The sequence below is a fragment of the Prionailurus viverrinus genome, chromosome X, assembly GCF_022837055.1.
Source record: "Prionailurus viverrinus isolate Anna chromosome X, UM_Priviv_1.0, whole genome shotgun sequence".
Taxonomy (NCBI): Eukaryota; Metazoa; Chordata; class Mammalia; order Carnivora; family Felidae; genus Prionailurus; species Prionailurus viverrinus.
In genome coordinates this window covers 100,834,595-100,846,587 of record NC_062579.1, presented here as the reverse complement: position 1 = coordinate 100,846,587, position 11,993 = coordinate 100,834,595, and the positions used below count along the sequence as shown (strand labels likewise).

At 40.3% G+C, this 11,993-nt stretch overlaps 1 protein-coding gene across 1 annotated transcript; it reads right to left on the bottom strand.

Annotated features, from left to right (window-relative positions):
- Positions 1-1,110: 1,110 nt before the first annotated feature.
- Positions 1,111-11,976, bottom strand: RBMX2 (RNA binding motif protein X-linked 2). Its single transcript, XM_047844801.1, has 6 exons — positions 11,807-11,976; positions 11,504-11,619; positions 10,155-10,206; positions 4,378-4,507; positions 2,583-2,760; positions 1,111-2,116 (listed from the first exon to the last, which is right to left on the bottom strand). Exons 1-6 carry the CDS (start codon positions 11,869-11,871, stop codon positions 1,614-1,616), a joined length of 1,044 nt encoding a protein of 347 aa, XP_047700757.1. The 5' UTR covers positions 11,872-11,976; the 3' UTR covers positions 1,111-1,613.
- Positions 11,977-11,993: the final 17 nt, after the last annotated feature.

The window sequence follows — 11,993 nt, the reverse complement described above, 5'->3', positions numbered from 1 at the left end:
AACGTGGGTGGAACTGGAGGGTATTATGCTAAGTGAAATCAGTCAGAGAAAGACAGATATCATATATTTTCACTCATATGGGGAACTTGAGAAACTTACCAGAAGACCATGGGGGAGGGGAAGGGGAAAAAAAAGTTACAGAGAGGGAGGGAGGAAAACCATAAGAGACTCTTTAAATACCAAGGACAAGCTGAGGGTTGATGCGGTGGGGAGAGAGGGGAAAGTGGGTGATGCGCATTGAGGAGGGCATTTGTTGGGATGAGTACTAGGTGTCGTATGGAAACCAATTTGACAATAAATTATATTTAAAAATGTATTCTTCTGTTTTACAGGATCAGAAGTTCAATTTTAATAATTCAGCAGGGATATTAAGGTCCTGGGAACTAATTCCTACCAAAGTCATAAGGGACTGATTGATAAAGTAAAAGGGCAAGATTCTCAAGATGAGAAAAAACTGCCAAGGAGACCAGATGGATATGCGATGGAACTGACAGTATTCCCATCTCAGCAAGAACAGCTAATTAAAAAGGAAACTAGGCCCACAAGTGGCCTGGTATGTCTGAAACATGGAAAAGGAGTGGCTAGCCAAGAGGTAGAAACCCAAATGTCTATCCACTAATGAATAGATAAACAAAATGTGGTATATCCATACAATGGGATATTATTCAGCCATTAAAAGGAACAAAGTACTGATCCATGCTACAACACAGATGAACCTCAAAAACATACTAAGTGAAAGACACTAGACACAAAAGGCCACATATTGTACAATTCCACTTACATGAAATGTCCAGAATAGGTATTCCACAGAAATGGAAAGCAGACTGGTAGTTGACAGGGACAAGGAGGAGGGAATGGAGAGTAACTGTTTAATGGGGACAGGGTTTCATTTTGGAGTGATGAAAATGTTTTAGGACTAGACAGTGGTGGTGGTTTTATAACACCGTGATTGTACCAAATGCCACTGAATTATCCCTTTAAAATTGTTAATTTCATGTTATGTGAATTTCACCTCAATATAAATAAATACATACATACATAAATAAATAGATAGCAAGGAAAAAATGTGGAGACATATCAACCAAAAAAACAAAATGCAAAAAAAAAAGATGTTTATAAAAAAATTTTTTAAAGGAGGGTGGGGTGCAGAGGGAGCGGGCTGGTGTTAGGAATCAATATCACATTCACATCAAGCTGTCCGAACCTAGTTAAACCACACTTCTCTATTCTATGGCTATACCTGCCAACTGGAAAGGTCACCTAAACATCTAGCACAAAGACCAGAATTCTAGAATTGCCTGATATTTCCCCTTTCCTGGCAATTTTGTCATAAATTGGGGTCATAAATTCAAGGGCCATGTTTATGAAACCAAATTTAGGATACCTCCTCCAGTAGGTAACGAGCATATTCCCAGGAACAATGGATTTCACTTAAAAATCCAGGATATTTGGCTGTTAAAACTACAGCTGTCTATGACTCTAATACTCAAGGGATTAAAAGAATTCAGCCTCAGAGATTTTACTTGTAGTAATAGTAAAAGCATAACTGAATATGATTGCATTTTAAAGGCCAGTTCATTTGCAATTCTACCAGGCAGTCACGGGCTGCAGTTTCAGTGATGCCTGCGGTCACTGGGGTTAGAGGACTCCTGGTCCCGGGAGTGTCGGGCCCTTTTATGCCTGTGAGATTTATCTCGGCTCCTACTTCTACTTCTCTGACTATGTCCCTCAGAACGTCCATTGTGCCGGCCGGAATGTGTGTCTGAGCTTCGACATCTATCTCTATCCCTGTTCTTTTCTTCTCTTTCTTCCCTCCTGGTTGAGGACCTATGTTCATGCTTAGCCTTCTCCTTCTTCGGCTCCCTCTCTCTGTCTTCTGCTCCACTGCGGCAGATGGTCCTGACCTCAGGAGAGCTGGGATAGTGCCTCCGCACCTCTCTGGACTCTGACTTCTGACCCCTCTCTGAGTTCTTGCTGCTGTGCTTTTTAGAGCCAGGGTCATCCTTTTCCTTTATCGCCTTGCTTCTGGGTGATGAAGAGGAGGCTGGCTGCTCTGCCTGTACCTCCCGGTCAGTCTTCTCTTTGTCTTTCTTTCTTCTCTTTTTTTCCTTTTTGTCTGGAGGAAAAAAGGGGCGCAACCAATAAGGAAAGGAAGATGGAGGAGAGGGAGGGTATAAGCAAAAGGAAAGCACCATGGGCAGCACTGTGTGTGAAGCAGTCATAATCTATACTTCCAGAAAGTGTCTCTGAGAAGCCAAGTTGGATGTCTGTCAGCCTTGATATGTCAAGATGCTGTATAAGGCAGTTCTCACCCTTAATTACCTTTCTAAAAACCCTAACTACAAATACACTCACATTCTGAGGTACTAGAGGATTAGGACTTTAATGTATGAATTTTAGGAGACAGAACTCAGCCCATAATATTTGTCTTCCACTGATACCTCTCCTTTCCCAATTAAAGCAAGGTTTCCCAAACACCTTTCCCCTTCACACTTAAGAACTGATTATCAACTCTCAGTGAACACTAGGAAGAATAAACACTTAGACTACCCAGAATCTTCTCTCGGAACTTAACGCTTTACCTTTTTTGTGTTTTTTTGTGGGTTTGTCATCTTCAGAACCCTCAGATGAACTCTCTGAGGGGGTAAAAGCCCCACAGCCCTTCTCCTGGAGTTCTTTGGTCATATCATCCATTTCTTCTGAGTCCTTAGGAGCCCGATAGTTAGACACATGATCCACTCGGATAGTTCTTCCTTTGATCTAAGACAGACAGGCAATGCTTCAGCAAAGATGGCCCTCCTATCAAACTATTTGAACCCAGCTGCAGAAAGCCATGGTTTGAACCACACCCCTTACCTTCCTGCTAATTCTATTTCTGGGGAAATCACTAAAGCAGACCTGTCCAACTGGTGTGTAACAGCACATACACCCAGATTATAACTTGCTCAGCACTTGGGGCATCCAGGTAGGGCCAGGGGCAGCTGGAGTTCCTGAGGCAGTCATACTAGACAGCCTTGTCACTTTACTCCAGTGTACCACACAATAACCTTCATGTTCTACACTTGCATTAAGTGAAAAAAGCCTGGCTGGTACTGTCCAAAGCACAAGCAGCAGGGGAAACTGTGAGAATTCACATGCACAATTACCCTCAATCTGTAACATTAACTTACAGTAAAACATACCATGGTCTGGCAGCTAGAAAGAATTCCTGAAATCAAGTGCAATGCTACAGCTGTTTTCTTGATACAGCAAGTAGGATGAGGCCAAGGCAGACCAACAGTTGGGAAGGGGGAAGGAATCTTTTTTCTTCAGCCCTCATACCTTGCTCTACCCTCACCATAGTGGAACAACTGGCTCACACTGATACTTTTGTTGTCAATCACAACTCTCTGGGTGAACAACAAAAAATTAACCCCTCACTTAAAAACATTCGGGCAGATACAGACTTATTCTATAGGCAAAACAATCCAAAATTTGAAAAGTCTGGCTTTTATTGTTCCCACACAAGAGCAGATTTTTATTCTTACCTTTAAGTCTGAGTAGCTTCTGTCATCTATCCTATTCCCCTTTTCAAAAACATTTTTGAAAACCTCCCTTTCATGGTGACTCCATTTGACTGCTGACCCTTATAAATCAAGCCTAGAACCTTATTCCATCCTGTCCTATAGTCTCCAGATGCTCCATACTGGTGCAATCAGTGACAAACTCTCCAAGTCAAAAGTCACCCCCCCAACCTATGACAATGTTCATCCAACTGCTAAATAAGCATAGGAATTGGGTGGAGCATAGATAAACCTGACTTGTCCCATCACTTTCTCTCAGCCCCAGGGTGAACTGAGAGGAAACAGAGGAGAAAAAACTTCAGAAGGAGTGATTTTTGTAGAATTTGTCATCAGACTTTAACTAGAGAATTTCCAGGGCCCAGTAATGCTAAGTGACTGGAGACATATGACAGACATACAAAGCCATGTCTCAGAGCATGAAGCCATGACACAGCCCCAAATCCCCTGACAGAGGATAGCATGAAAGAGCAATATTTGAGAGTCTCTTTGCTGCCCAAAACGTCAGAGGTGAGAGTGGGGTGTGAGGATGGAAAGGTGAGAAACAAGAGGCTTGGTTTGGGGCATGGTGCATGGTACCCATGCTCCTGGGAAGATGAACATGAGGAAAAGGAACAATTGTTAGTAGGGTCATAAGCCAAAGAAATCATTTCCTGGGATCACTTCCTGGTCAGTATGTCCCCACACCTCTGCAACCCTCTCACACACCCAGCTGACCAGTACTGTCCTTGAACCTGTGGCGATCAGGTGGGAAATTAAACCAAACCCCTACATACAGGAAAAGTCCAGCCAAATCCTGCTTAGTGAACACACTCACCTTGATCCCATTAAAATTGTCAACAGCAAGAACTGTGCTCCTCTGGTCTTCATAGCAGAGGAAACAGAATCCTTTGGATTTCCCAGTCTTCTTGTCCCGCACCAGATTAATGTTAACAATCTCCCCATATCTATTTATTTTATAAAAGAGTAAGACACTATTGATTTAAAATGCAAAAACTTTCAACTGAATGACAAAACAAAATTCAAATAATATAGTCTGTACAGGAGACATATCTAGAACAAGATGACACAAAAGTTAAAAATAAAAATTAGATGATATAGCATGAACACTCAATTAAAAAATGGGTGGTAATATTAAGACTGAAGATGAATTCAAGGCCAAAAAAATATTTAAATAGGACTAAAAGAGCTCTTTTACACTGAAAAAGATCCTAATATATTACAAAGATATATCATGAAACTTTATGTATAAATTAACAAATCAAAAATTTTAATTAAGAAAACTATGAGAAATACAAAGAAAAACTAATAACAAAAGTTATGAGAGATTTTAACATACCACTTTAAGTTTATAACATATAATGTTGACAAAATTAAGGTCAGAGAAATATCAATATATAATTATGTAATACAAATAAACATAATTAATAATATAACAATTATAATGTTAAATATTAATGTCAAACTAGTGGATATATAGATACATTTAAATCTCACAAAAAGAGGACAATTTCTTCTAAAGAGTCTAAAATTGACTATAACCTCCAAAAACCTCAATAACCTCCAAAAACAGAACAGACCATGTCCTCCAATCACAATGTTATACAGCCGAAAATAATATTTTAAATAAAAAAATACCCTAGAGGCACCTGGGTGGCTCAGTCAGTTAAACATCCGACTTTGGCTCGGGTCATGATCTCGCAGTACATGAGTTCAAGCCCCGTGTTAGGCTCTGTGCTGACAGCTCAGAGCCTGGAGCCTGCTTCAGATTCTGTGTCTCCCTCTCTCTCGGCCCCTCCCCCACTCTGCTCTGTCTCTCTCTGTCTCTCAAAAATGAATAAATGTTAACTAATGTTAACTAAATGTTAACCCTATTAACTAAAACTTGAAACCTACTCTCTTAGCTAACAACTGGATCAAAGCAAAAGTGAAACAAAATGAAGAAAAACATCAATGGCAGAGTACTTCAAAAAAAAAAAAAAATGAGAAGCATATATACCAAAACTTACAGGATAGGGCAAAAACCATACTCAGGAAAATCTGTAACCTTAAAGAGTTTTACGTCAAAAAGACAGAATGAATATAAAAGAAAACAAACATAAGGAAAGCAGATGGGAATTAATACAGATAAAAGCAGAAATTAATTAAATAGAAACTAGAAAATTCTACATTATTCCTTGTACAAAGTTAAATTCCAGCTAAGTTAAAGATTCCTAAGTTAAAAAGTAAAGTCGTAAAAATAAAATAGGAATTGGGCGCCTGGGTGGCTCAGTCAGTTAAGGGTCCGACTTCAGCTCAGGTCATGATTTTACAGTTCATGAGTTTGAGCCCTGCATCAGGCTCTCTGCTGTCAGCACAGAGCCCACTTCGGATCCTCTGCCCCACCTCTCTGCCCCTCCCCAGCTTGTGTTCTCTCTCTCTCTCTCTCTCAAAATAAATAAATAAACTTATTTTAAAAATAGCTATTGATTGATACTTAGTAACATGATCATATACATACATCCCAGCCAGGTATGTAGCATCTTACCAAATAGAAAATACAGGCTACTCGTCCAATGTTTACTTTATGCCACTTTGCTTTTACAAAAGACCTATATTAGTACCTGTTTTCACTAAGAAATCTGAAGAGGATTTTTGCTTTTATGAAATGGTAATTGCTTTTCCACCTTATGCCATTTCAGCTTAGAAAAAGCTTTTACAGAACACTACCTTCAGCTAGCAGGGGAAACCTGTAGCTGGGCCAATTCAACTGAGGCCAGGAACTATTTAACACTATTTAATATTGTAGGTATTGGACAATGCAATTACACAGGAGAAAACATGTAAAAAATGAAAAAGAAGTAGTAACACTATCTCTGAAGATTATATAGGATAGTCTGTATAGAAAACCCAAGAGAAACAATGAAAAAAACAGTGTAACAATTCAGTAATAGGATACAAAGTTAAAAAAAATAAATCACTCTCTTACATACAAACAATCAGTTAGAAGACATAATTAAAGATAAACCCCATTTTTAATAGTAACAAAAAGACAAAATACTTAAAAATAAACTTAACAAGCAATGCACAAAGTCTATATAAAGAAAACTTTTAAAAACTGAAACACCACACAGATTTGAACAAATATGAAGACATCCCTTGTTTTTGGATAGGATGACTCAACATCATAAAGACAGCAACATCTTCCCCAAGTTAATACTTAAATTTAATGTAGTATAAGTTGTGTTTTATTTAGCTGAAGAAGTTGATTCTAATGTTCTCATGGGAAAATGAACATGTAAGAATAGATGGAAAAACTTCAAAAAAGAACAAGGAGAGGGAGCAACTCTCCTATATTTTAAACACACTGAAAACTTCTATGATTGATTAGTGTGGTACTGGCATGTGAAGAGACAGACCAACAAAAGAGAACAGAAAGCCAATAAAGAGGGATGCCTCGGTCCCTCAGTCAGTTAAGCATCTGACTCTTGATTTCAGCTCAGGTCAGTCAGGAGATCAAGCCCTGCTCAGTGGGGAGCCTGCTTGGGGTTCTCTCTCTCCTTCTCTGCCCCTCCCCTACTTATGCATGCATTCTCTCTCTCTCTCTCCCTCTCCCGATCCCTCTCTCCCTCCCTCTCTCTCTCTCAAAATAAATAAACTTTATAAAAACATTAAAAAAAAAGAAAGCCAATAAAGAGACTCAAGTATATATGGTAAAGTAACATGGTAAAGGTAACATCTTAATTTGCTTGGGAAAATATGGACTTTTTTATAAATGTGGGAACTGAACAACCATTGAAAAAAACATGAAAGTGAATCTGTACCTCACACTATCAGAATAACCCTAAATGGATCAGACTTCAATGCATAAAACTGAAACTATACAAGTACTAGAAGAGAATACAGATGGGTGGAGTGGAGAGAAATACTGTCTAATTGTGACTCAAAATCCAGAATCAATAAAAAAAAGACTGATAAATTTGATCATATAAAACACTAGAGCATGAGACTATAAAGGGACAGCACAAAGGAGTTTTTGGGGTGATGGAATTGTTCTTTATCCTAATTGTGGGGTAACTACACAAATCTATACACGCATTAAAGCTCACAGGACTGTACACCCCCTAAAAAGTCAATTTTACCACATGATAATTTAAATACACGAATGAATAAAATTTTTTTTTAATTCTGCATAGCAAAAAAAAAAAATCACAAAGTCAAAAGACAAATGACAAATTAGGAGAAAATATTTACAATTTATACCACAGATAAAGGACCAGAAAGTAATTGCTTTTCCTATTCTGTAAAGAATCTTAGCAGGACAACTGGTAAAGCTGAATAAAGTCTATGGATTAGGCTTAATACAATACTATTGTATCAGTGTTAACTTCTTGAATTGATCACCATACCGAGGTTAAACAAGAGAATGCCCTTGTTTGGGGGAAAATACACATTGAAGAATTTAGGGATAAATGGGCACCATGTCTGTCACTGACGCTCAAATTATTCAGAAAAAAAATAATAGGTATACATAGGGAGAAATAATGACAAGGCAAATGTGGTAAAATGTTAACATTTAAGAAAAAGGGAAATAGGTATTCCTTATATTACTTTATAACTTTCATAATTTAAGTCTGAGATTATTTCAACATAAAAAGTAAAAGAAAAAATATAGGAACTCATTTAAACAGACTCCTATAGACCAAACTGGTACAATTTGTGCATCAAGATATAATGATGATGGCAATGTAGTAGAACACATCAAATTAAGTACAATAAGCCCACAGTAACACAGTACATGACAAAATGTTATAACAAAGAGTTAACATCAATTAAGAGCTTTTGTAAAATCACTAAGAAAATGAGGAACACACCAACAGCAAAAAACAAGCAAGGGATATGAATAGACACTTAAAAAAAATAATAATGGCATGTAAATCTATGAAAAGATTACATCAACCTCACTGATGAATAAAGGCAAAATAAAATAATAATGAGAAGCCATACAACAAATATTTTTTAAAATTACCACGGTTGATTAGCATTCACAAAAATGGGCATTCTAGTGAGAGTAGAAATCGGTACAACCTTTCAAAGAGCAATTTGATCATATTTATAAAACATCTTAAAAACGCTAACATATTGATCCAGTAATTTCACTACGGAAGGTATGAATCCATACAGAGATGTATATACTACCATGTATGCTGCAATACAATTTATAATGGCAAAATATTAGAAATAATGCCCAACATTAAATAAAAAATAAATACACCAAAATGTTGTTTTTCCTTAAAGTACATTCTATTTCCTTCTTTATGCTTTTCCTTTTTGCCAAATGATTATGCATTATAATGATTATACATTACCTTGATAATCAGAAAACAAAACATTTTTTGAAAACCACTGTTATCAATGGCAACAGCAATCTTCATGGAGAGCAATGTGTGTAGCCAGAATTGAGAATTAGAATAAACAAACACTAGCTGATCATCACTCAATGCAAATAAGACAAGAACAGCCCCTAAATGGAGGGCTGGACCAGGCAGAGGTATCCTAAGGGGTGGAAGCTGCACCTGCTGCGAACTTACAGCTGCCCAGAATTTGGAGGAAGCAGCCTCTGTCCCTCTCAGGGCACTCTGCCAGTGTGGGATGCCAAGGCCCTCTACCACGGCCTTCTTCTCATGTGTACTGCCCAATTTCCTTCCCATGGCCCTCTGTCCCAAATGCTGCCCAACCACTCATCCAGGGTCTCCTTCCTATGGGATGGTCTAATCATCTACTGCCATGGTAATGTCTCTGCCATGGTGTGCTGGCTGTGTTTGCTTGCCCAAACCCTTTTGCCACTGTCTTCTGCCTATTCATGCAGCTTCCCTGCAACAGTCCTCTGCCCTCAGGGCCCCTCTGGCCCTACAGACTGTCTAACCACTCTGTGTCACTCTGGGTTGTGCCCAGTCCCTCTCCTACCAGCTGTCACTACCAGTGCGAGCTGCCAAATCGCTCTCCCACCCCAGTACTGCTGCTTTCATCTCATAGCTGAATGAAGAGTATAAGGTTCACCTACTCATTCTTGTTCCTCACCAGCCTGTAATTCTCAGCTTCTGGATAAAGAGATTGGCTCTGCTCACTAACCTCATGCTCATCTAGAAACAAAGAAAACAAACTGCTACCTAAACCTTTTGCTTTTTTTCCCCACTCCTCTGTGCTTTGCCCTAATCCTACAACACCACACAGGTGTGTGCCAGAAGGGCCCTGGGACCATGGGTTACCCTTAGTTTGTAGGAGTCCAAGGAGCTCCACATAGTAGCTTCTTGTGAGTTCCACTCTGTTTGCGTGTAGGCCGAGGCTGGACAAGCCTCAGTGAAAGAGCAGTAAAAATAGACCATAATCCCTAAGATGGCTTCCTAAATTATCCAACTTCTTGGATTTTGCATATTGGGAGACTTCTATAACCATGTCCTGGGGCTGATCTAGACTAGAGCAGATGCTCTAGCCTTCCCCATGCAGGGAGACCAATCAGCCTAGAATTAAAATAAATGGATTTTATGATGCCACAAAATGCTTTATGGTAGCACACTCTGATGACCCAGAAGTCAGGAAATGAAAAAGACTTACTGTGAGAACACACAAATGATGTCCCCTTCAGTCAGTTCATAAGGAAGTCCTCCTAGAAGAAAAAAAACACATTTCAATTCCACAAACATTTACCAAGTGTATATTACATACCATGCACTAGGCATGGCACTGGGGGTGCAAAGAAGAGTAAGCCACAGGGCCTGCCCTCAAAGAATTCAGTCTGGGGCCCCTGGGTGGCTCAGTCGGTTAGGCATCCGACTGTGGCTCAGGTCATGATCTCATGGTTAGTGAGTTCAAACCCTGCATCAGGCTCTGCTGTCAGCACAGAGCCTGCTTTGGATCCTCTGTCTCCCTCTCTCTCTCTCTCTCAAAAATAAATAAACCTTCAAAAAAAGAAAAAAGAACTCACAGTCTGATGATATGATAGAAGCATATATAAGGTGCAGCAGTAGGGCAGGAAAAGGAGTGATTAACTTTGACTGAAAGGTTGTGTGTCAGCACTAACCAAATACTCCTCACACCCAAAAGCTTATGGACAAAGCAGATAGTTTCCAACATAAAACTCTACTTCCACAAACATATCTTGAACTCACCTGTTCTTTTACCCGCAAATTCACAACTAAGTTCCAAAATCAGTTTAAGTTAGAAAATTTTAACCCCACCTCACATAGACTAAGGATTATAAAGACAACTGTTGAGCATTCCATAGGAAAGAAATTCCTCTGCAAATCATTCCTTCCTCATCTGTAAAATGGGAATATTAGTACTTACCCCACAGAACTGTTGTGAGAATTAAATAAAACAATGGATATAAAATGCTTAGCACAGTATCTGGTGCAATAACCCCTTTGAACAAACTGTCACATTACTGGATGTGACACAAAGTGAACGCAGAGATGATCATATGGCCATGGAGAGAAGGCAGGAGCTAATTAGATGAGGAGAATTAATTCTGAGGGAAGGGGAAAGAGGGGCTAGCAGTAATACAGGATTGTGGCTAAGACCATGAGTTCCAGAATCCCACAGTTCTGGTTGCTCCACATACTAGCTATGTGACCTTAAGTCCATTAACTTCTCTGCACCTCAGTTTCCTCAGCTGTGTAATGGGAGAGGGGACACGGTATGGTAACAACTGTCTCTGACAAACCAAGTGGCAAGACTCTTACCACAGTGAATGGCAAAGGGTAACTATCATGGGCACTGATTTGGCAGGGGGAGCAACTAGAAATGGGGGAGAGAGAGATATGAAAAAAGGATTTAAGGGGCAGACAGCAGAAGGAAATAAGTGTGATGAATGCTGGGAAGAATGAAAGGCGGGAATGCTGAAATATTAAAAAGCAGGCCAGGACAGAATGACGAGTAGTGCGGGAGAAAGATGTGGACCTCACCCAGGAAGATCCAGGCGCTGTCCTTGTACTCGGAGTGCCAGGACACCTTATCTGCCACCCCAAGCTGGACCTCACGCTCATTCAGCTCGTTGATCAGCTTCACTTTAGTTAAAGGGCTGCAGAGACAGGCGGACGTTAAGTGCGGCCTGGCCAGATGTAAGGGAGAGCAAAACTAGGGGGGTAATTTTTCAGTCTCCGCGCCTCTCCCGACCCTCGGCCCGGCAGACGCTCTACCACCCCAGCCCTGGTGGGCCCCCTCCCGCGGCCGGTCCCTACTTCCCCAAAGATAAGCTGAGGCCTTACTTCATCTCCGCGGGTCCACGCTCAGCAGCTAGACATTGACTTCCGGGCGAGCCTGCAACGCGCATGCGCAGCCCTGACGCCTCGCGCCCATTGGATTCCGCGGTGCTCGCCCCGCGCCGGAAGGCTGGACAGCGCCAGGGCGTAGCGCTTGCGCACTAGCGCGGAAAAGGACTTACCTTGCTCCGTA

What these genes read in the sequence shown, in the direction of transcription:
- RBMX2 (XM_047844801.1), bottom strand. Translation starts at nt 11,871, where the DNA reads ATGCGCGTTGCAGGCTCGCCCGGAAGTCAATGTCTAGCTGCTGAGCGT. An exon ending in CAGCGCCTGGATCTTCCTGG is followed by an intron (nt 10,207 to 11,503) that starts GTGAGGTCCACA and finishes TTTTTCTTCTAG; the next exon opens with GAGGACTTCCTTATGAACTG. An exon ending in CACAAAAAAACACAAAAAAG is followed by an intron (nt 2,117 to 2,582) that starts GTAAAGCGTTAA and finishes TTTTTCCTCCAG; the next exon opens with ACAAAAAGGAAAAAAAGAGA.